The 22,709-nt window shown below is 55.3% G+C and overlaps 11 protein-coding genes across 11 annotated transcripts in view; 6 read left to right on the top strand and 5 right to left on the bottom strand.

The window, feature by feature from the left end:
* Nucleotides 1-1,462: 1,462 nt before the first annotated feature.
* Nucleotides 1,463-2,926, top strand: CHGG_04831 (uncharacterized protein; the record flags this gene model as incomplete). The annotated part of the gene is made up of 3 exons (XM_001224044.1): nt 1,463-1,649; nt 1,732-1,887; nt 1,995-2,926. The coding sequence occupies 3 exons, from the start codon at nt 1,463-1,465 to the stop codon at nt 2,924-2,926; spliced, it is 1,275 nt and encodes a 424-aa protein (XP_001224045.1).
* A 224-nt stretch (nt 2,927-3,150) lies between these two features.
* Nucleotides 3,151-5,271, bottom strand: CHGG_04830 (uncharacterized protein; the record flags this gene model as incomplete). Its single annotated transcript, XM_001224043.1, has 2 exons — nt 3,151-4,203; nt 4,357-5,271. The coding sequence occupies 2 exons, from the start codon at nt 5,269-5,271 to the stop codon at nt 3,151-3,153; spliced, it is 1,968 nt and encodes a 655-aa protein (XP_001224044.1).
* A 1,270-nt stretch (nt 5,272-6,541) lies between these two features.
* On the top strand, nt 6,542-7,358 carry CHGG_04829 (eukaryotic translation initiation factor 5A-2; the record flags this gene model as incomplete). The annotated part of the gene is made up of 3 exons (XM_001224042.1): nt 6,542-6,553; nt 6,767-7,029; nt 7,157-7,358. 3 exons carry the CDS (start codon nt 6,542-6,544, stop codon nt 7,356-7,358), a joined length of 477 nt encoding a protein of 158 aa, XP_001224043.1.
* Nucleotides 7,359-8,150: 792 nt separating this feature from the next.
* On the top strand, nt 8,151-9,206 carry CHGG_04828 (uncharacterized protein; the record flags this gene model as incomplete). The annotated part of the gene is made up of 4 exons (XM_001224041.1): nt 8,151-8,171; nt 8,276-8,449; nt 8,936-9,003; nt 9,203-9,206. 4 exons carry the CDS (start codon nt 8,151-8,153, stop codon nt 9,204-9,206), a joined length of 267 nt encoding a protein of 88 aa, XP_001224042.1.
* Nucleotides 9,207-10,409: 1,203 nt separating this feature from the next.
* Nucleotides 10,410-11,066, top strand: CHGG_04827 (ubiquitin; the record flags this gene model as incomplete). Its single annotated transcript, XM_001224040.1, has 3 exons — nt 10,410-10,419; nt 10,799-10,926; nt 10,980-11,066. The coding sequence occupies 3 exons, from the start codon at nt 10,410-10,412 to the stop codon at nt 11,064-11,066; spliced, it is 225 nt and encodes a 74-aa protein (XP_001224041.1).
* Nucleotides 11,067-11,528: 462 nt separating this feature from the next.
* CHGG_04826 (uncharacterized protein) lies at nt 11,529-12,604 on the top strand (the record flags this gene model as incomplete). Its single annotated transcript, XM_001224039.1, has 3 exons — nt 11,529-11,573; nt 11,671-12,100; nt 12,192-12,604. 3 exons carry the CDS (start codon nt 11,529-11,531, stop codon nt 12,602-12,604), a joined length of 888 nt encoding a protein of 295 aa, XP_001224040.1.
* Nucleotides 12,605-13,833: 1,229 nt separating this feature from the next.
* Nucleotides 13,834-16,075, bottom strand: CHGG_04825 (uncharacterized protein; the record flags this gene model as incomplete). The annotated part of the gene is made up of 6 exons (XM_001224038.1): nt 13,834-13,843; nt 14,246-14,280; nt 14,337-14,620; nt 14,678-15,642; nt 15,703-15,853; nt 15,919-16,075. The coding sequence occupies 6 exons, from the start codon at nt 16,073-16,075 to the stop codon at nt 13,834-13,836; spliced, it is 1,602 nt and encodes a 533-aa protein (XP_001224039.1).
* Nucleotides 16,076-17,171: 1,096 nt separating this feature from the next.
* On the bottom strand, nt 17,172-17,849 carry CHGG_04824 (uncharacterized protein; the record flags this gene model as incomplete). Its single annotated transcript, XM_001224037.1, has 1 exon — nt 17,172-17,849. One exon carries the CDS (start codon nt 17,847-17,849, stop codon nt 17,172-17,174), a length of 678 nt encoding a protein of 225 aa, XP_001224038.1.
* A 670-nt stretch (nt 17,850-18,519) lies between these two features.
* On the bottom strand, nt 18,520-20,038 carry CHGG_04823 (uncharacterized protein; the record flags this gene model as incomplete). The annotated part of the gene is made up of 4 exons (XM_001224036.1): nt 18,520-18,962; nt 19,149-19,530; nt 19,764-19,794; nt 20,010-20,038. 4 exons carry the CDS (start codon nt 20,036-20,038, stop codon nt 18,520-18,522), a joined length of 885 nt encoding a protein of 294 aa, XP_001224037.1.
* A 1,349-nt stretch (nt 20,039-21,387) lies between these two features.
* CHGG_04822 (uncharacterized protein) lies at nt 21,388-21,674 on the top strand (the record flags this gene model as incomplete). Its single annotated transcript, XM_001224035.1, has 2 exons — nt 21,388-21,404; nt 21,494-21,674. The coding sequence occupies 2 exons, from the start codon at nt 21,388-21,390 to the stop codon at nt 21,672-21,674; spliced, it is 198 nt and encodes a 65-aa protein (XP_001224036.1).
* Nucleotides 21,675-22,130: 456 nt separating this feature from the next.
* Nucleotides 22,131-22,709, bottom strand: part of CHGG_04821 (uncharacterized protein) — a gene marked incomplete at both ends in the record, with an annotated part of 2,908 nt that continues 2,329 nt past the window's right edge. Inside the window, 2 exons of the mRNA XM_001224034.1 lie at nt 22,131-22,213; nt 22,319-22,634. Of these exons, the coding sequence (XP_001224035.1) occupies nt 22,131-22,213; nt 22,319-22,634 (399 nt within the window). The remainder of the gene's footprint in view (nt 22,214-22,318; nt 22,635-22,709) is intronic.

Raw genomic sequence — 22,709 nt, 5'->3', positions numbered from 1 at the left:
GGGGGGTTCCAGCTGGTGGTTGAGGTGTCTAGGTGGGTTAGGTGTTCGTCGGGCTGAGCACCTCTAAACAAAAAAGCCGGCACTGTACACATCTGCAAGTCTCGCTCACACGCGCACAGCACTTGCACAGGTTGTACACAGAGAAGTAAACAAGGTAACTATATGATATTGTAGAAATAGGAATAATAATAGCAATGGATTGCATTGCACCTTGTTTAGCAAATATCTAGGTTTGGTTTGGCTGCGAAGTATGGCATGAAGAGAGCAGTACTGTGTATATTGCTTGTGTGTACATACTGTACAGTACCCACTGTTTTGCTCAGAGGGTCTTCCACTTCACTCCCGTCGGTGGCGGGGATCTTGGACGCAGCTGAGATGGTGTTCCAGAGCGCAAGGTATTGAGGTGCCTAACTACAGCTCCCTCGAGTGCAAGTCGTCTCTTTCCTTGTGTACAATAGAAACAATTCTCCCGCTTATCCCACTTCCACTTTGACCCTCGATGCTTTGTTGTGCTTCGCTTCCATGTGAGGTGAAACCAGAGGAAGGGGCAGCCCTACGAATCTGGTCGTTCCATACCGAAGGTACCTCGTTAACTAACGCTCCATCAGTCGGCCGTCGCAGCAGCAGTCATGAGTCGGGCAGTCGGGAAAGCTTGCCAATCTTCTCGACGCCTTCCATTGCTTTTTTCCCCGTTTCAATCTCGATGGCCTTGTAGTAATGGGGCCAGTCAACGATTCGGGTGTTTTCCATGTTTGAGCAGGGCAACACATGGGAGCCGGTATACACGACTGCACTCTTGGCATTTCTGAAAGTGGAAGGATCGTAAGTACGTCGTACGAAGTAACGAAGTAGTCCCGGCATCGAACACTTCAGGGTGGCTTAAAAACAAAAGAAGGGGAAATGGACACAGTACTTTCGGGTTGACCCGGTCCTCGCTGTTTCCTTCTTCCTGATTCTCGTTATAGATTGCATTGTATTTCGTCAACAAGATCCCTGTCAAACCAGTGTGGAACTGGAAGCCAAGCACCCATCCGTAAGAATGAGGATACATCACAGCATGAAATGATACATGTAACTTACATCAATGCACGTCTTTGATCCGCCAGACACGCGTTTCCGAATTGAACAACTCAATAACGAGGTAACCCGAGTTAACTAGGTAACTCGTTCCCTTTTACAAACCACGGTCTTCCCACCAGGAACACGCCAGGATCTGCCTCTACATGTCTCCAAAATTATCCACCTTGCCCAACTCTTGAAGCGGGCCTGCGAATCGAGACACGCGGCAGGAAAAGACAGGACAAAAATATTCATCTGTACAACAGCGCTATCCATCCCGGAAGGGAAACATTTGCGGATTTTGAGATGCCGTAATTTTATGCTTAAGACCAGTATCTATCTGCCAACGTCCAAAGATAGCAAACCTCAAATATCGCACCAAGCACGGCTATTCGGATAGAAAATGGAGGAATCGACCAAGCCGCTGAGTCTCGACGAGAAGGCTGTCAATCACAAAAATGCAACTCATGCCAGCGATGAAAAGAAAAAGGCCATCCTCGAGGCGTGCAGCCAAAGGGACTTGGACGCTCTGAGGGCGCTTGCACAGTCACCGGGGGGTTTCTTGGCCGATAGTATCCGTCAGCGGGCATGTAAGTGCCCCCCACGGAGTAGCATTGCCAGCTCTCAAACCCATCGTTATTCTGGTTTACAGTTGGGCTAACTCTTATACAGGGCCGGTACTTCTGGGACTCCCCTCCGACAACCCCAAAACAGGATCTAGCCCCAATGGAACGGCTTCGGTTCCCGCATGGGAATCCCTCCCGCGTCATAGAGATGAAGACCAAGTTCAGCTCGACGTAAACCGCTCCTTCATCTACTACCCAGAGCGTATGTTCCTTTCACATTCCTCGCCCCAGAGCCCCTTCCCTGCTCCCCCTTTCTACTAAAACGAAAGCACACCAAAACTAACACCACCACCTTTGCCCACCCCCCAGACCAAACCGAAGCCCAACTCGCCCACGCCAAACCCCTCCTCTCCTCCCTCATCGTCTCCGTGCTCCGCACCCACCCCTACCTCTGCTACTTCCAAGGCTACCACGACATCGCCCAAGTCCTGCTCCTCACCCTGCCACCCCCCCTCCACCAACCCAGCCTCACCCACCTCTCGCTCTTCCACATCCGCGATTTCATGCTCCCCTCCCTCGCCCCAGCCATCGCCCAACTCCGCCTGCTCCCGGACATCCTACGCCTGGCCGACCCAGCCCTCTGGCGCCACCTCTCCGGCACGGAGCCCTTCTTCGCGCTCTCCGGCACGCTCACCATGTACGCGCACGACGTGACCACCCAGGGCGAGATCGCCCGGCTGTTCGACGCCCTGTTGGCGGCGCCCGACCCGGCCTTCAGCGTCTACCTGTTCGCCGCCATCGTGCGCGCCCGCCGCGCCGAGCTGTTCGACACCCCGCCCGACGAGCCCGAGATGCTGCATAGCATCCTGTCCAAGCTACCCGTGCCGCTGGACCTGGAGGGCTTGATTGCGCAGGCGGTGCGGCTGCAGGCCGAGTTCCCTCCGGAGCGGTTGCCCGCGTGGAGGAAGGGGGTCTCGAGGTGGAGTGTGTTGAAGACGGGGAGGAGGTGTGGGGAGGGCGCGGGCTTGGTTCGGGTGGAGCAGGGGCGGGTGTGGTTTGAGCGGCAGGTGAGGGAGCTGAGGTGGCAGGAGACGAGGGAGCGGGCGGGGAAGTGGGTGTGGAAGCATCGCCGGCCGGCGGGGATGGTTGGCGCTGCCGTGCTGGTCGGGGTGCTGGCGGTGCTGTTGCGGCGGGGGCCGTTGCCTGGCCCCGTGGTGTCCGGGCTGGGGTGGGTGTCGGAGTATGTGGTGAGGTGGTGCGTAGTGGTGTGTGTCGAGATTGTGTTTCTAGAACGGTCATAACATAGTAGAGCTGCACCAAGGCAAAGTGACGACAGTCGTTGTCGTGTACACTATAAAATCAGGATTGTTTACATTTAATATCACGTTTTTGGGCTGGATGAATAAGGCGCCGTATCACGTCGACATGATTTATTGTTTATTCTATCCCACTCCTAGACCCGCCGGCCAAAGACAAAAAGACGGCGACATATTATACCAACGCCCAGAATCGGCTCTACTCCAACCTACCCAGCCTCCTGAACGCTCGTTTTCAAGGCCTCGAAATACTCCTGCTCCTCATCCGCTAGCTTCCCACTGACATCGCTAATAATGGTCAGAACCAAGCTATAATTATTATACAAGAACCGCTCCCGCTTCCGCTTATCTGCTCCAAAGGACGCCTGGCTGGCCTTAGTCAGAAACGCCTCAACCTCATTCCGCAACCGCCGCAGGCTCGCCACGACCGGCTCGTCGTCCCCGCCAACATCCGCACTCAGCGCCAACACCCCGTGCAACAGCTGACCAAACCGCTGCGTGACGACATGGGGCGCGGCAGACGCCGTCTTCACGGTCGCGGCCGAAGGCGCGCGCGTAGGCAGAGCCGCCGTCAGCGCCCGGACCGACTCGCAGTGGGCGTCCATGATGCCCTGCAGGCGGGGCCACAGGGTCATGGAGGTGCCGTTGATGTAGCCGTCGGCGGCGGGCACGCGGCGGCGCTGCAGCTCGAAGGCCGAGCGCTGGTTGAGGCGCACGCACAGCAGCACGCCGAGCCCGTCGTACGTCTCGGCGACGAGTTGCCGGGTAACGGCTTGGCCCAGGGCGAAGGCCGGGTCAAAGATGTAGTTGAAGTGCCGCGAGATGGCGGCGAAGGAGAGGGACGGGCTGAAGAATGCCGCGAGGAAGGTGTACTCGGCCGTGGCGTTGTCGATGAGGGCGATGTTGAAGTGGCGGAAGGGGACTTCGAGATAGTGGGTTGATTGGTCCTCTTCTGCGAGATAGGAGGATATGGCGAGCTGGTTGGTGGTTTTCAGGACGTCTATCCTCCTGCCCAGATTGAACGCGTCGTGGGGTGCGCCGGCGATCTTGGACCCTGAGAGGACAGTGGTCCTTCTTGACGTATCCTCATGGCCAAGCACATCATTTTTGTCGAGGATGTGGAGCTTGAGCTTCTCCAGCGCTTTCTGGTAGCGTGTGAACTGGTTCAGGTAGTACCAGCGCATGGTGTTGAGGTAGGCCTGGCAAATTTCCCCTGCAAGCACGGGCTGGTGCCGATGGAGAAAGGTAAACAGGTCCTTGAACTTGAGGAAGTTTTGTTGTTGAATTATCTGAGCATTAATATTGGGTGATCTCAAAGCTTTGATCTGGGTGACAAGGAAATCCCGTATCCGTTCGACGGCCTGGCCAGATTAGCATATTGATGACAGCCCGAGAGAATGCATGAGCAACGGTACCTTGAGAACCAGCTTCTCCAGTAGCGGCCCTACATCAGCTAAAGCCTTACTTGGTGTCTGCTGGGGGGTTTTCTTCTGGGCCACTGCTCTCTTATCCAGATCGGCCAAGGTTTTGACCCATGCCTCGTCGATGTGGCCTTCTGATATCTTGGACACGAACGTGGGTGACACGCTCAGTTCTTCCACCACGGGGGCCAGCGCCTTCTCCACAGCCTTCCTATTTTCCAACCTGACATTCAACGCTGTTGACCGGGCCTGTAAACTCTCAATATCGGCGGACACAGCAGCCAGGTCGTTGCGGAAACTGGTGAGATTGGACTCGACAGAGCTCAGGATGTCGTCACATGCTCGAATGGATCGATGGAGGTCTTCAAACTTGGCCTTGTCTCGCTCGACTATGTCGAATCTATGAGTACAGGAAGAGAGGGCCGCATTGGCTCGGGGCGACCTACAGTCTTCTACAGTCTGCGGTCTGTCGGTGTCGGCCACCACCCGACCGCCACCGCCCTCGGCGAGCTCGCGGAGGGAGAGGCCACCAAAATCAAAATCCAACTCCAAATCATCCTCTGCAATCCGCCCTGCCCTGTCTTCTTCCAGCGGCGCAATATTATCGGGGAGGGGACCGAGAATGCTAGCGAGGATCGTCTCTGGGTCGGGTGCGTTGTCCGCCGTTGTCGACTGTTTCAATGCCGAGCCATTGCTTCGCTTTGACGCGCCGAGCAGCGAAGACGAGGAATCGTTTGAGGCCAGCGACAACGAAGAGCCCCTTGGGGACAGGCCCGGTCGTTGCGACGTGAGATACGGGCCCCGCGCACTCGATGTTCGCCGAGGTAGCGGCGACTGGGTGCGGCCCTGGCTGTTGGGCGGCGATGGTGTGTTTCCGGGGTGCGGCCCAGCAAACCGATCAAGCCACATGATGCATCACCACTTTAGCGCAATTTCCGTTGTAGCCTCCAAGTCACGCTTGCTCTCGTTCGTGGACTAAACTCAGAGAGTTTGTTAGCCGATGTTGTTGTTTGTTGTTCTTTCAGAGCTGGTCTCCGAGAAGCTCCCGAACACACATGCATGCCAACGAGGTACCTTGGCTGCTCCGCTGTGGGGCCGGGAAAGCTGCGACAGCCCAGAAAAATAACCAACTTCTATTGGTCAAACCGAATCTCCTCCAATGTTCGCCACAGCCCTCTCAGCCCCTTTTCCAAGGCGTTTGGCGCCAGCTCGCCTCAGGCCCGTGTGGCCGGTCGAGACCTTCGCAGATTTGCCCATTCACAATAATTCTCAACCGGTGCCATTTCCTCGAGGGCGGTGACATAACAGCAGGTTTGGATAACTCTTTCCACACTTTGTATGTGAATACACTTTGTATGTGAAGCCATTGATATCTCGACAGCACCAAGATGAAGCGCACTGAGGATCTGTCCGGCGTCCTGGACAAATAGGAAAGCCCCAAGACCAATATCTGGAAGTGAGACATCTCAGCGTTCTAATTAGTGCCAGGCAGGTTGGTACTCTTTACACAATGGAGGATTGCCAAAGCAAACAACTACTATGCAGCCAACTAACTCCCTATGTACCTTAACTTGAGCTACACAGCAGGCCATTTGCCATGCATACGGGTCGGCATAATGCCTTCCAGATACCTATGCTCGTGTGACCACGAGTACCTCCTTATCAGACCTCAGCAGGCCACCTAAGCACAATGACAGAGGTTTGCGAGAATCCGAGTGTATGTGCCGTACTCGCGAATTGTTGTTTACAAACAGATGTCAGTATTCGGACAGGAAAAACGAGGAAACAAAAAAGCTGATATACTGCGATTGCATGTTGTGGGGGTACAAATCCTCGAAAATGAACCAGTTTTGATAAGGCCATTCTGATTGGCCAGATGACACAAAAAAGGTTCTGGCGGGGTTCTGCAACAAGCCCACCAAGCCCACCAAGCAAAAGACCCACCCCAAATTCGAATTAACCTAACAAGGCCATGCTCATGGCGGGGAAACGTTGCCCTTTTTTTCGCTTCGGCTGTCATTCAAAACCACAAATTTCCTCCCGCCATCCCCTCTCCGGTCAACCTTGCGCTTTCCACTCTCTCCTCCCTTAGACCATTTGACACCTTCTTAGGCATCAGACTTTTGTGTTCCCCCCCTCCCTTCCGACAGGACCAATATCCTTCCGAATTTTTTCCAATATGTCGGAAGAGGTGAGTTACGTTTCCTCGCTTGCATATTGTCGCTCGCTTGGGCAACGAAAGAAAATCACCCCGCACCTGCCTGGCATGAGAACCCCGCGGTGCCCGCCAGGACAGCGTAAATCAGGCATCGCATTTGTCACGATGTTTCTACAAACCACCACGATACATCCTCGGCCCCATGGAAATCCAATGACTAGGCTGGCGCTAATTGAGGATGTATAGGAACATGCGTTCGAGCAGGATGCCGCCGGTGAATCCGGTGCCTCCCTCACCTACCCCATGCAGTGCTCTGCCCTGCGGAAGAACGGCCACGTCGTGATCAAGGGCCGCCCTTGCAAGATCGTCGACATGTCTACATCCAAGACTGGCAAGCACGGTCACGCCAAGGTCCACCTTGTCGCGATCGATATCTTCACCGGCAAGAAGCTCGAGGATCTCTCGCCTTCGACCCACAACATGGATGTTCCGAACGTCAAACGCACCGAGTATACCCTGGTAAGCACGCATCGTGATAGGCCTATGTTTTTTTGAGGACGTGGGCGCTGACAAGATTCTAAGGTCAACATCGATGACGGTTTCCTTAACCTGATGGACTCGGATGCCAACCCCAAGGATGATGTCAAGGTCCCCGAGGGCGAGTTGGGTAAACAAATCGAGGAAGGTTTCGAAGCCGGGAAGGATCTCCGTAGGTCTTGGCTCGGACCAAACACTAAGGAACAAACAAGCTAACACCGCTACACCAGTCATTACCATCGTAGCTTCCATGGGAGAGGAGGCCGCTATTTCCTGGAAGGAGGACAGTGCTAAAAGCTAAAGGGCCTGGACCCTAAATGGGGGGAGAGGGAAGAAGGAGCTGGGGGTCGGGGAATGGAGTGAATCGGTTCCCCCACGGCGGTAGCAATATGATGTTTGTTCTCGCTAGGTTTTCTTTGGCCGACTCAGACATATCGGTTGATGTTTTGGGGAATCATCATGTTCGCCGGCTGCCTAGAAGTTTACTTCAGCACCTCGTGCACGGCCCAAGACGGGAGTCTTGACGCCACTGCATGGTATGGAACTAACGTCTACTTGCTTGCGCGCATCGCCTTTCCGTGCCGAGGCCATTTTGGCGGTTCCCGGATGTAGACTAGCAGTTGCAGGGACGCCGTCTAAATAAAATCAAACGCCCCCCGATTCGTTGCTATACACTACCGCTAGGCCATGTTCCGAGTAGACTTTAGTGCTTGTCGACTACTAAATGATGTTGCAAAGAGCTGTGGCAAAGAACGCAAATTTGCATCTTCCGCTCAGTTAGTCATAACTATAAATTGTATCCTATGGACCATCAAAGTTTAAAACACAACCGGGGTGTGTTGACGTCTGCATGAAAAGGGCACATGTTATTTAGTTAGAAGTGTTATCAAATCATGAGTGCTGCCGAAACGCTCAAGCGCCCTAGCAAATCATTTTCCATGCCCCTCCAACAAACAGCTACCGTGAAAGCGAGACTCGACAATCCCGCACCTCATGGCCCCGCGCCGCCATCATCGTTTCCCGCGCGGCGAGACCTGTTCTGAATGCCCCGCTAGGCGGTGGTATCTCGAGAATGGACGGCGATACTGCGAGAATGGTCATCAAGTCGAGGTTAGTTAACCACACCTGGGAACCCTGCCCCTACCCCATCCCTTTATGTCTTAACCGACCCCCTCAACCCTTTCTCCAAAACCACACACCCTAACCACACACGCACAGGGCTACGTGCAATTCGACATCGACGAGGACGACAACTTCGGCAAGACGGGCCGCGTCGCGCGCAAGAAGAAGGAGTCCCGCCGTGCCGACCGCAAGCACCTCACGGGCAACGCCGCCCGCGAGCTCTTCCTCGAGTGCCTGCAGCTGCTGCTGCGCAAGCAGGTGCTCTGGCTCGTGCGCCGCAAGGGCTTTCATCCCGGACCTCGAGGGCGGTCGTGCGCGATCTCTGGCGCCTGAGGGTCAGGGCGTTTCCGGGTATTCAGAGGGATCGTGATCGTGATGGGAGAGGGGGCGATGCGGTTGGTGGGAAGGTGGAGGGTGGGGATGGGAGGGAGGGAGTCCGCGATGAGGCGGGGTTGGTGATGTTTAGTTCGCAGGAGGGGGGAACGCAGGGAGGGGAGGATGGGCCGGGGGAGGGGGAGGGGGGTGAGGGGTTGGGGTGGACGAGGAAGAGGAAGAGCTGGGCTGGGGAGGTTTGGGCGCTTCCTGGGGCGATGGATACCCTCGCGTTGGTGTACCTGGGATGTGTGTTACGGCAGGAACCGGTGAGGATCGGGGATGTGTTTCGGTGGGCAAGAAACGGACAGATGCCGTTTCTGAGCGCGGTATGTATCCGATGTGAGGGTTGGCTTATTGCGCTATTGCTGACTTTGGTGGTAGATCGACTACGTGCCCAAGGAGTGGCGGGACCGGTTGCCGGGCTGGGCCCATCACTCGCTTCTGACGAGGTATGCCAAGTTCCATGGCGGCGAGCTCCACCAGGCAATCATGGACTTGATGCTAGGGTACAAGGAGAATCACGGGCTAGAGTTTCCCGCGATACCAGCGCCGCCTTTGTTATTTCTGTACATCAGGGACTTGGCCCTCCCTCGTGCGTTTATTCGTCTCCAAACCACCAAACCGGGCGATACTGACTTCTGAATGTAGCTGAGGTTCATCCTTTTGCCCAAAAGGTTTGTCGTCTTCTAGACATGAGCCTCGCTTTCCCAACGAGACGCCCAACGCCCAAACGATACCGGCTACTTGACCTCCCAGAGGTTTTATTAGTGGCGTCTCTCATCGTGGCAACGAAACACCAATACCCCCTCGATGGCATCGAGCGGATTCCACGCGACTTTAGCGACTCACTCTGCCTCCAAATGGACTGGACTGTCTGGGAATCAGAGTTCGCGAAGAAGCCGGAAAAGAAACCTGGGATATTGCAGTATGAGCATATGGATCCACAAGAAATCTGGTCGATGGACAAGGATGATATGGATGAGCTGTTAAATTGGTTTCAAGAAACCCAGATCATCGAAAGGCCTCTGGCTGGTGAGTCTGGCTGATGGGATTTCGTATGTCATGGCTAACTGTTCGCAGACGAAACGGAAGTCGACCGTCTCTTCCCGCTCCAGGACATCCCACCGTTGCCGGTCATTCCCGAGTTGCCCCAGGAGGAAATCGAGGAAAGGGTCAAAAGAGTGCTTAGCTCTATGAAGAGGGTCAACCCAACATCGGATCCGCAAGGGATGGACTCAGGCACCAAACGATTAGGCTTCGATTACCGCTGCTACAAGGATATCGATGAGCTCAAAGGGGTAACGAAACGGCTCTATGAGGTGGCGGCCGAAGTTTCTGGGCTATCTCTGCGTGATCTCCTTCGGGCAGTTTACGGTCTTGAGCAAATGCTCTTGGCCTGGCAGAAGGAGGAGAAACGCCGACTCGGGGGGGAGAGGAAGTGGAAGACGGAAAACGATGGGAGATAGTTGTGGTTGGGCATGATGCAGGATTGTATCACCTGCCATAACAGCGCAATCTGAAAATAATGAGATACCCAAAGAATAAACTAAGACGTTTAAGCGCAACCAACCACTTATAGTAGTGAGTCGAGCCGTCTTGGATATTGTGAGTGATGGTGTTGTTACCAGGGTTCGGGTTGGGACTTAATCACAGTGCGCGCCACATGACAAAACACACTGAGTTTTCCTGCCTTGAAATTCCGGCCACAAACCCTAGTCCCCCAGTCGCACCTCGATTCTTACCCCCACCAAAATTTACGGCATCTTGGAACTTTCCCGTCATCCTCACCAGCAAGTCCACGGAAATCGGTCAAGAGTAAGCCACGCCCACACTATCGCACAACGATGCTGACGAGATGCTGATACGTATTTTCACCAACAGTGCAGATCTTCGTGAAGACCCTCACGGGTAAGACCATCACCCTCGAGGTCGAGTCCTCGGACACCATCGACAATGTCAAGTCGAAGATCCAGGACAAGGAGGGCATTCCCCCCGACCAACAGCGCCTGATCTTTGCCGGCAAGCAGCTTGAGGATGGTCGGACTTTGTCCGACTACAACATCCAGAAGGTCAGTTCATACGCACTACGAAATTCGATTTGAGAGCCGTGGGAAACGGGGCGGAACTGGGGAGGAAGCGTGTTCAAGAGGAGGAATTATCATGGTTTTGGAGGGAGATGCTACCGACCCCGCGGCGCTGAAATCGAATCGATGCTGGGAAGCGGCGTTTTCAGATTGGACTGAGCTGACACCCGGCCACAGGAGTCGACTCTCCACCTTGTCCTCCGCCTCCGTGGTGGTATCATTGAGCCCTCGCTCAAGGCCCTTGCCTCCAAGTTCAACTGCGAGAAGATGATCTGCCGCAAGTGTTACGTAAGGAAACGCACCCTCGCTATGCGGCGGCTCCGGTAGCTAACACGATCCAGGCTCGTCTCCCGCCTCGTGCGACCAACTGCCGCAAGCGCAAGTGCGGTCACACTAACCAGCTCCGCCCCAAGAAGAAGCTCAAATAAACGGTTACTCTCTTCGGTCACGGTCGTCTGGCGTCTTTGGTTTTCTCGGCATTGCATGGTTCTGCAAGGGTTGGCAGGGGGTACACGGCACATTCTGGCTGTACATTCCGGATGACCATAGCTCAAGACTCTTGACCATCTAAATTCATCTGCATGACTGTTCACGAATGGCTGATCGCGATGTAAATCATTTCCGAGTGACGGGCATGATAAATGATTGCATTCCAGATTAGCCATCAAAAAGATCACGTGACCGTAGGCCCTGTCTTAGAGGGTGTCCATATCGCCTGCAGGATTTCAAGTGGGTCCAACATCCATCCAGACCACGCAACAGCTGGCATAAGCTCAGTGCAGCTTCAGGGTCAGGACACCTTGACGACCAGCTCAACACCTCGACCACAACTCATGTCGCCTTGACCCACGTCCAACTACCCCGCCGTGTATTCGAATAGCGACGACAAGATGTCAAGATCCGGCTACGATGCCGTCGTCGACGTCGACGATGAGGTTAGTCCCTCCCCCCCTTCCAATTCCACATCCCCCCAGCGCCCCTCCATCATCACCACCCCCAAGACACAGCAACTGAACCCACCACAACCAACAGGGCGACCTAGGCCACACCGACCTCCAAGAAGACCTCGAATTCCACAACTCCAACTTCTCCGAGACCAACCCGGCGCGCGGCGGCGGCGGCATCGGCGGCCACAAGTCCCCCTCCCTCCCGCTGCCCGCGACGGCCAACACATCATCATCATCCTCGCAGCCCGGCGGCGGCGGCAAGCGCATGCTGTGGACCATGTCCTTCTACGCGCAGTTCTTCGACGTCGACACCTCGTCCGTGCTGCACCGCTGCTGGGCCGCCCTCTACCCGCGCGCCAATTTCTTGGATGTCTTGGATGGGAATCCGGACCTGTACGGGCCGTTCTGGATCGCTACGACTGTGGTGTTGATCTTGTTTTTGGGGGGGACTATCAGTGATTACTCGGCGAGGGAGGGGAGGGGCGAGTTTGCGTATGACTTTGGGTTGTTGAGTGGTGAGCTTTTTTTTTGATTTGACCCGTATCCATTTTTTTTTCTTGCGGTGATTCTGGGATGGGATGGGAGGCTGATGATTGTGGTTTTTAGGCGCCGCTGGGCTGATATACGGCTACACGTTCGTCATCCCCGTCGTGCTGTACCTCGCGCTGCGGTACTTTGGGTCCGAGAGCGCCAACCTGCTCGAGTGCTGGGCGCTGTACGGGTACGGGAACCTGACCTGGATTCCCGTGGCGCTGATCAGCTGGTCACCAATTGCGATTCTGAACTGGGTGTTTGTCGGCGTTGGGTTCGGCGTGTCGGTGGCATTCTTGCTCCGGAACCTGTACCCCGTGCTGAGCGCAACCGACCGCCAGACCAGCAAGGTGCTGCTGATTCTAGTGGTGGCGCTGCACTTTGGGCTGGCAATTGCTATCAAGGTGCTTTTCTTTGCGCACGGCAGCCCGGCGCTGAAGGACGGCGGCGAGAAGACAGATCCGGCGCCGGAGAGGATGATGTTCTAGATTGGGACGGATGGGCAGACCAAGTGGATATAGTCCGTGTACGTTTGGTGTGGTAGCATGCGATTGCCTTTAGCAGGAGGCATCAGGCGTTTAAGGGCAGGCAGGCATTCTTCAATGTAATGTACATTCAACCAACCCTCGCACGTATCCTACATACAGCACATGGATACCCCTCCTTTCCACACTCTCCCAACCCTCCCAACACCCTCAAAAACAGCCATATCCTCTACCTCTCCACCTTTCCTCCCCTCCCCGCCCACTCCAGCCAACTCCCAGGATACTCCCCGACCTTCTCCCAGCCCGCGTCGCGCGCCAGGCCGGCCGCGGCCCGGCTGCGCACGCCGGCGCGGCAGTAGAAGACGACCTCGGCGTCGCGCGCCGGGCGCGGGTGCCCGAACCGGTCCTCAAACTCCTCCTCCGAGATGTGGAAGCTGTCGGCCGCCGTCGACACGGGGATGTTGATGGCACCGGGGATGCGCCCGGACTCGGTCAATTCGTGCGGTTCGCGGACGTCTGTTTTGGGTGGGAGGGGGGGAGGGGGGGGCAGGTTAGTGGAAAGTGAACTGGGTGGTGGGGGTGGTGGTGGGAGGGGGCGGGGGAAGGGGGCGGTACCGATTATGGTGATGGAGGGGTGGGGGGGCGGTGGTCAGTTTCTCGAGCTGGGCCGGGGAGGGCATGTTAGCTGGCTGTTGGAATAGTTGCTTGCTTCCTTGGATGTAATAAGGGTGGAGTGGAAGCTCTGGTGACGCTGGAGAGGTAGACATACAGCTTCAAAGTCCCAGATCTTGGACGGCGGAGCCCCAGAGTCGGTGGAATAGGCCCTTGTGATCGCTAACCTGCTGGCAGGTTCGTTGCGCCATGCCGATGGCGAGGATCGCGCAACAGGGAGCGGCTGGCACGGGGTGTAGCTGTGGTATTGTCGTGATGCAAGGTGCACCGGGGCTCGGAGGTGCGCGGGCGCCGCTGTCCTTGCTGAAGGGACGGAGGTCCTCACGAGGCTTACAACTGCGCGTCTGGATGCCATGGTTGATTTTTGCCCGATCACTATTGGTGTGCGCCAGTATTAATTGAGGGAATGGAAGACAGAAGGAAGTTCTCGAAGCTCGGCTAAGCTGCTCCAGAACCGAGCAAGCTGCAATCGACGGAGCCGGGAGTCGGAGGTCGCCCGCCCCACAGAAATGTCCGCCGGGGCTTCCATGTGCCCGGCATATCAGCAGCGGCCGCCGTCTTTAAAAGTACCTAGGTTGTTGTCAGTATAACCGCAGGCCTGTGGCTCGACAAACCTAACCATCTTTCTCAGCTCACACACTTCAATCTATCCTTTGCTTTCATTCCAGCTAGCTTTCTCATCATAGTTTCATTACGGACCATACGGGTCTAGGTATGTACAGACTAAAGATTACAATGGTAATAGGTCGTTGGCCGACCGTGGCCATTCCCAACCACCCTCCCCCCTCTAGCTGGTGGACCATAACACATCCAAACCAGCCATGTCATTACCCTTCGTCGATGCAGTGGCAAACCGCTGGGGAACTCTTGCAGCCCCATCAATGACTGACACCATCCCAATTACTGAACTTCTAAACCGCAGCGCAACGCGAGCGCATGCTTTTCTAATACCCGTCACATCCCAGCCATTACCACTTCCTATCCTCAAACGTCAAGGGGCAATCATCCTACTGCAGTCAGCATCTCGGCCTCAATCGAAAAAAACGCTCCTGGGGGGACTGACCATAGGGAAAATGGTGGCGAACACCTTGATCTCCTCAGACTTGGGCGTCGCGTGGTGCTTCCAGTCGAGCAGGAGCGACGCCTTTCCGACCATGAGGGCAAGGTTAAGCTGAGCGTACTGCTGCCCGAGGCAGTAGTGGGGACCGGTGCCGAAAACGAGGTAGTTCTTCATGCCCTTGACCTCGGCGTCACCGGTGTAGTACCGCTCGGGGTCGAACTCATCGGGCCTGTCGTAGACCTCGGGGTCGCGCAGGGCCATGTATGTGGTGGGGATAACCATGGAGCCTAAAAGTCATGTTAGCATCGGTGCCTTTCCCTACAGATGACGGGGGCCTCGCTTACCCTTGGGAGCGGTGTACGTCTCGGTGATGGGGAAGGGCTTCTTGACGACGTAGGGAACCATAAGAACGGGGGGGCGGTAACGCAGCAGCTCACGAACGACAGCGCGGGTATATGTCATAGACTCGAGCTGGTCCATGTTGACAGCCGCGTTAATATCTCCGTTGCGGACGTTCAAGTTCTCTTCACGAACGCGATCGAGCACATCCGGACGCTGCGCCATGATCTGGAAAAGCCAAGTGGCGGCGCTGCTTGTGGCGTCCTGCGAGGCGAAGAGGAAGGTGAAGACGGTCTGGGAGATCTCATAATCGGTGAAGTCGCGGAGGATGTGTGTCGGCTTCTCGACGCCCTCAGTGTCGCCCTTAGCCTGCGCGTCACGCCACCTTTGAGACTGGATCATCTGAATAATCCAAGCGTCCATGATGCAGTTGGGCTCGCCGCCAGCAGCCATCCGGGCCTTGCTCTTCGCAGCGCACTTAGCGAACTCGGCCAGCACCATATCGGCCGCCTTCTTTCCGTACCAGGTCTTGGTGTAGGGGAGAATGATGGGGAAGTTGACGAGCTCGAGAGCGGCCGTGATGAGGTAGTAGTCGTCGGCAATCTTCTTAACGGCCTCGTCCGTGATGTAGTGGCCAACGAAGGTGCGGCAGGAGACGGCTGTGATGACCTCGCGGAAGTGCGTCATGAAGGGGACGGGCTCACCGCCGGCTTGCTTGGTGGTCGCGACGAACTCCTTGAAGTACCGGTTGTACACCTCCTCCTGGCCGGGCAGGTAGATTTCGAGGGCGCGGCGCGTGAAGAGGCCGTTGAGGCCCTTGCGGAACTCAACGTGCGCCTTGCCATCGAGGAACACCCAGTTGTCCGCGCCGAGCAGCTTGTGGGCGACGTCGACGACGCAGGGCTTGACGAAGGCGGGCGAGTTGAAAACTTTACGGGCCATATCACGGGTGGAGGCGATAACGACGAACCTAGTCAGGGGGTGTTAGTACCAATGGTGCGAGTGTTCGATCTGGGATAGGTCGGCATACTTGTGGAAGACGGAGACGCAGCTGAGGGGACCACTCAACCATTTTGCGTAGTATTCCTCAAACTTAGGGTTCATGGACTGGAGGAAGGGCCCAATGAAGGGCATCTTCCACGCTGGGCCCGCGATTGATCCCTTGTTCAAGATGTAGCGGACTAGGGAGACATGGTGTTAGCTCAGGCCGTCGAGCCGATTCCAGTTGAGCTGGGCACAAGCATACATTGGTCGTAGACGACGAGGGTTGCGAGGATTGTCGCGAGAATGCTCAACGTGCTGGCGTTGGAGACATAGTCGATGACATATTCGAGTTGGGGCGCCACGCTGGCGGCGCCATATTTGATAGTCGCCAAAGGCGAGGTTGTCGCGTTGGCAGCCATTGCGCGTGCCGTCGCCGTCACCGTCGCCGTCGCTGTTGCTGTCGTTGTGTGCAAAGCGAGACCGTTGCCAGAGCTTCAAGGAACGAGCGCAGTTGGTCGTAAGTGAAGCTGAGGTATTGGAGCGCGCAGACAGCAACCGGAAGGGAGGAGGAAAAGAAAAAGGACGGGCTGCAAAGTTGACCCGGGGACCCGCGCGGGAAAAGTGAAGATGTTGACCGCGGGACAGGACAGGGCCATGCTTCATAGGGATTGGAGAGATTTGAAGGTCCGACCCCTGTTCAGGTACTGCAGTATGTGGGGCCTCAAATCTTCCCTGCAGAAATTCAATGAGATGGGATGTGGTCTCAATGTATAGAATACAGTTGAGCTTATCCAAAAAGCTTCGTTTGATCTCAGCACCCCCAACCACGGGGGCCGAGAATCAAATACTCAGCATCTATATCAACTGCCAAAATCATGTGATTTTCACGACCTGACTTTCGCTACCGTTTTTGTAGAGTATCGTCCAGGTAGTGAACTCAAATCTCCGTTAAATGATAAGTTTATCAGTACTGTTGTGAAAGCGATTCGCCAATCAAATCAAGGTGGTGTTGAACCCGAAGCAACAGAGCGGGGCTCCCATTTCTTGACCACTCACACGCAGCACAATCCGAAAACGAGTCCCAAGCCCCGACATCCGGGTATTCAAGCAGAATCAACGGAAGAGCTCGCTGACCATTCGCAACGCAGATTCATCCCTTCTTTTGGTATGTCGCCTTCTCACGAGGGCGGTTAGGGTTTTCTATCAAAGACATAACTACCACATTGCATTCATTGCCTGTGCTGTTTCCCTTCTCCTTTCCCACAAGCCGACATCCGAACGGCGGATGAGATCTGGAAATGGTTCGTCCCGCACTCTGATCATCGCGAGCGCCAACTTGGCAGGGCTCCTCAGGGGCTGCAAGGTCCTCCGCCTACCCGACTAGGTAAGGCCAAATGTTTGATTCTGCCAGTGCTGCTGGGATTCGAAAGTTTTGGGGACGGCGAATGGCTGCAAACAATGCGCTGTGGCGGCTTGAGCAGGCAATTTCGTTTGTTGGGTGTCGGGGTCTGTCCGTCAATGACATCTCTCGTCCTTCGATCCTGGCATTGCGGTGTGCTGCCTTTGGTCAGTGTCAAGAGACATTCGCTCCAGGATGTAATCTCGCCGTTCCTCAGAACTTTCAGTGGAGTCCACGACAACAATGCCCACCCTCTCATCTTCTCCCAGCCGGCATGGATTATCGATAAACCTCCTAAACAAAGCACGGGAGTCTTCTTCACCTTCAGCTTGAGAAGCAACGGCATCCACTGGTGGGCGGTCGACACTTGTCCGCTGGCTTCTCAACGGTGTCCTCTTGCGCAGCCGCTCGTCGAGCAGATCCATATCACCGGCCTGGCACTCGATGTACCAATACTCAAACCCATAGAGCCTAGCTAGCTTGAGTCCCTGGGCCAGCGTCTCCTCGTAATTGCAGACGCTGTCCATGATAACACTAAATTCTTGCCTCATCATGGACCCGGCAAGCGCCCAGCCCAAGTTGTAAGCCAGTTTCGCAGCCTGGTTGAACGAAACATTGTCGTCGGCAAGGAGCGTTGATTTGACGATGTCGTGATCGATTACCACCGCTCCGAGAGGTTGTCGCAGTTGATTCGCCAGGGTGCTCTTCCCGGAGCCTGGCGCGCCCGACATTTGGATGAAGAACTTCCTTTGGCCTTGAGGCTGGATCTCTTGTAGATCTCCATGTTCGTCCATGCTGTGTAGTTGGTTCACACTCACTCAATGTGGGCTGGATGAATTCGGCGAAGTTGATGAGAAAGCAAGCAAGCCCGACAAAGCGATCTCGACCCACCTCCTTGACTGCAAACAAGGAGCTCAGATCCTGGCGTCTGCGGAGACTAGGCAGGATACGGACTAGCGCTCTTTGAGCAATTGGCTGCGAATCAAGCGAATCACATCAAAACCCGGGCTGTCTTCATCCCCCCGATACCGAACCGCCCATTTGTTTCTTCAAGTCGGGAGCCTACACAGCAGGCCGGATTCGAGTCCCATAGTCACATGAAAGCCGACCGTGTCGTGGTGTATGGTGTAGTACACGAGTTAAACGATGGGCACATGAGGGAAAAAAATCACGAAGCCGACGAAGGAAACCCAGCACACCACAGGGCACGTCTGCTAGTATCACAAGCTGGCGTCGCAGCTGTTATGACGGAACACACTTCACTCTTCGGGGAGAGCCGAATCGCTGAAGGAACTGTTGGTATCAACGGATGAGATAGAGCACTTCGGCAAGGTCATGATGCGGGGTCTAACAATAGTACCATAATTAAACTCAGGGAGACTTTGGGAGTGGGGTCGATTGATTATACTGCTACAAGAACACCTTACAGTTTTCCGGCTCTCAAGGGATGCTGTTGTACAGGCCCTAAATCATCTCAGAGTCCGGCTGATTCTGAGGAGCGAGCGCAGCTAGAAGCCGAGCAAAACGCTCTTCGGCTTCCAGGCGCCGATGACGCTCCCGCGCAATGCGCTCTTCGGCCCCCAGCACCGCCTGGGCAGAACGCTCTTCGGCTTCTCGGAGCTGCCGCTGAAGTTTGAGGTCATGCTGCTGGAACGTCTCGTCCACAATATCTTCATCTTCTTCTCTCACATCGAATTGATCGGGCCTGGCGAGATGCCGTGCGATACGGAATAGAGCCCCCAACTCTCGATACGAGATGCTAAATTGAGGAGGCCTGTGAAAGAGCGGGTTAAATTCGCTGTGGAAGACCTCTCCACGCTTTCCCCAATAAAAGCCATCGGCGCTACTGTCGCCATTGCCGTCATTGTTGTCGGCTGCTAAAACGCTGACCCTCGCCTTGCCCAATCCTTCGAATTTGGCATCCAAAGTCATGACCAACTTAATTTCCCCACCAGTTGCTGAAATATAGCTCTGTGCCCTTTTTTCCGTGCGTTGTCGAGATTCGTCCTACGAAACCTCAAAAACCGCTGTGGTTTTGGCGCGGGGAGGTTGCAGAAGGCCAAAGGAGCCGCCCGGTTGATACCATAACTTACCCTTGACCTGCACACTGGCTGTGAAGAATGGCCTGACCCGCCTGACCCGGACGGCCAATTCCTCGGGCACTCTTTCCCAGCCAGAAGTCAAGGTGAAATTTCGGAGCTTTTCTTGAATTAGAACGCAAAAGTTTCCGGCGAGGTAGGCATGACCCTGGGATTTGCCCATTGTGAGAGAAACCGTCTTGGAATTGTAATCGTATTGGAATCGTGACATGTGGTTCGAGATGTCGGAGACCTGGGCTAATCTTTCATCCAAGATTTCGACCTCATCTTCGGGCCAGCAAAAATCGATGCGGAGAGGGAGGCCCGGTGAATGTCCCGCGACTTGGGCGGGAATTGACTCGATCAGCTCGTCCGCCGAGGGGCTGCCGAGAGAAATCTGTTATTGTTAGTTAATGCGACACAAGCATGTGTAATTCAGGAAGGGATACCGAGTCATTTTAGGGCTCCGTCTCCTCCTCAGAGAAAATGAGAGACGTAGGCGACGCTTTTAGGTTCGTAGCCATCTCGGCGCGCAAAACTATGTGTTTGTTGATGTTGAACATCGACCCCGCGTCTCAAATGGAACTTCCTGTTATTCGCAATCAAATGTCAAAGCGCCATAGCACTCACAAAGTACCGAGACTGAGCGCACTGTGTAAGGCTATGACTGATGGTATTTGTGGTCAGTACATAGAACCTCTCATAAAACGCTTCTCACAAGAATGGGTGTTCGTTTGCGAGTAGAAATCACTGCAGGCATGAGTCTAGTATAGGCCGGTATGATTGTTGTTCTGCCCGTCGCACATGCCCTCCAGCCAAACAACATGTACCACAGTTTCACTTGGTAGTTTTCAGCACAGGGAACTGGTCAGTTACCTAGCTCTGTTCTTCGCAGCAGTGGACATTTCTTCTCAGACCATGTCGTCGCCAAGTCAACGCCAATTCCCGAGCGATAACAAAGGTAGTGAGCTTGCCATCTCCATGGCGCGAAAGACCGATCCCAGGCGAGCGGGGTGGTGGGGCTGTAGGTCCTGCTTGGGTTTTTGACAGTCAGGTTGCGCGGCGGGTGCGCGGCCTCAGACATGCAGCGGTTGATTCGATGCCTCGAACACAGCCAGACAAAACCCTGCGGAAAGTAACCCGAGGTTGGATAGTTATTTGCAAAAAGGGAATGGTGTATCCATAACGAGTTACGGAGGTTGGCCGCGAGAAGGAGCTGGTGACTCAGGCCGCACGCGGCCAGACACTCAGGCACCAACTAAGTAAGGTATTTATCTAATTTCACGTGGGTTTCGGCGAAGATTCGTCGATGGTCGCACGCTTAGACAAATCCGGTCGAGCTAACTTGGAAAGAAAACAACCTGATGGTCAGCAATGATGGGGTCGCTGGCTAGCTAATTTACCTTTGCGATGACGAGTCACAATCTCCAATGCACCCCTCGAGTCACCGCCGAATTCACATACACTCGCTGTCCATCGAAGCCAAAACGGTCGGGATACGATACGGCAGGACACGACAGGGCAGTGAGCAGAGTGAGCGAGGCTGCGGAATACCTTTTCGATGTTGTGACAAACCCTAGCTACATGTGCTTCGTACCACCACCCTCAATCAACATCGTGCCCAACCAAACACAACAGCTGCCTGCCGCTGACACACTGCCAAGATCGGACTCCAAGCATCCATGCATCGCACTTACACACGCGGCTCAACGACCTCCCGACACAGTAAGACGTCAGTCCAAACAAGCTTAAGTGGGCCGCTTGACGTAGGCTGTGTCGTCCTCCGTCGCAAGCACTATTCCCCTGCTAGCCACGGTTACATGTTCTAGAACGCAAGTTCGAAGTTCCCTATGAGCCCTACCGGCGTTTTTCTCCCTGCTCCAGAGTACTGCCTCTTCCGTGACTCACTTCGGTAGACCAAGTTTTCCCCTTGGCGTGGGACACGCACACATGCGTAGCCTCACACGCCGGGTATGGCGCGTGGGTCGGTGTTGCACACCGGCTCGGAAATGGACAGCAAAGCGACGCGTTCACCGTAGAAACCTGAGAAACAAAAAGGAGACAAACCATGTATATAAGCCATGAGGTGGCCTGCCTCAGGTCTTCCGTCCTCATCAGCATCAAGACAACCAGACAATCAAGGCATTCAATACTCTTCACGCCCCAAATCTACCATTCACAACGTTGCCCAGACCCAACTTCACCCCTGACAACACCACCCCTTTAAACAACAACACCAACCCCCCCAAGCAAAATGTCTTCCCACCAGAGGTACGTCCCTCCCCAACCCCAACCCCCACCTCCCACACACCACCACCACTAACCATCACCCAGCCTCCTCCACCACCAAAACCACCCAGCACGACACCTCAGACACCGCCTCAGTCGCAACAACCTTCCTCCCTCTCCAGCCGCCTGAGCCTGCTCAAAGACAAGCTCCGCCCCAAGCGCAAGACGACAAGGCGCGGCAACAGCAGTCAGCAGCAGCAACAAAAGGCCAAGGACGACGTGCTGCGGAACCAGATCCGCATGAACGTCTAAGCTCTCCCGGATCATCAACGGACCTCACTCTCGCTCTTTCATGGCACGGCATAGCTAGACGGCTATGTCAGGTTCTGGTCGGGGAGAGGATAAAGCAAAAAAGGGCCGCGCCGCGCCGCGCTACTGCCTGCTTTGAGGGGTAGGTAGCGCCTGACTGGGCGCGCAAGGTTCTCGAGGGTATGGCTTCGCGATGGGGTGCCGGCCCCGATATGGGGGAGGGCCGCGCCGGGAGAAGATAATGGGCGGTGGCTGACGAGCTGGATGGCTGGGTTCGGCTGCTGCGAAAGGGGCCGGGATGGATAAAGGAATGACTCTGGCTTTATGGCGGGAGCTGTGGGATAATAGAAGGGGTATTTTGGATATGACAAAGGAGAAAACAGTACCGTTGGAAGGGGTAATATTGTTTATTTGCATTTATTCATGATATACCTCGAATCATCTCATGCGTTCCCATCGTTAGAAGGTATCGTCCAAAATATCCTGGTTCATCTTGACCACGGTCGGGCTGTACTCGGACGGGTCATCCAGATCCTCACCTGCTGTGAGCAGGATGTTGTCTACAATGCGTTTGCTTGCCTCGCGTGCTAGTCCAAATCAGTACTCCCGCGTTCATAGCATTATTAAAAGGGCGCCATGGAACATACCTGGCGTCTGCAGCAACTTCGACGGCGGCATCGCAAACTGTATCGTCTTCGGCGGGCTCATCCCGCCAAACCCGTCGCTGTCGCTGTCCCACGTAATCTCGTCATCGTACTTTGACGAAGTAGCCCCTTGCTTCCCAGTAGTGGCGAATACATCCTTAGTCTTGCGCCCCGTGGCCGGCGTCTGCACGCTCACGCCGGGGGACCTCAGACCGGTGGCCGCAGGAGCTGGCGCCTTGCACTTCCCCTTGGCCTTGTACACCGCACGCGCCGGCGACATGAAGACGGCGCTTCGGAGCTGCGGAACGACATCTCCGGGCTTGACGTCGGCGAGTCCTCCCAGAATGACAGCGCCTGCCGCTGCGTGACTATGCCCATACCGGCGGACGTCGTG

This window comes from Chaetomium globosum, genomic scaffold, assembly GCF_000143365.1.
Source record: "Chaetomium globosum CBS 148.51 scaffold_4 genomic scaffold, whole genome shotgun sequence".
NCBI classification, from domain to species: Eukaryota; Fungi; Ascomycota; class Sordariomycetes; order Sordariales; family Chaetomiaceae; genus Chaetomium; species Chaetomium globosum.
The sequence above is the reverse complement of the archived record's forward strand: the minus strand, read 5'-3'. Positions and strand labels throughout refer to the sequence as shown.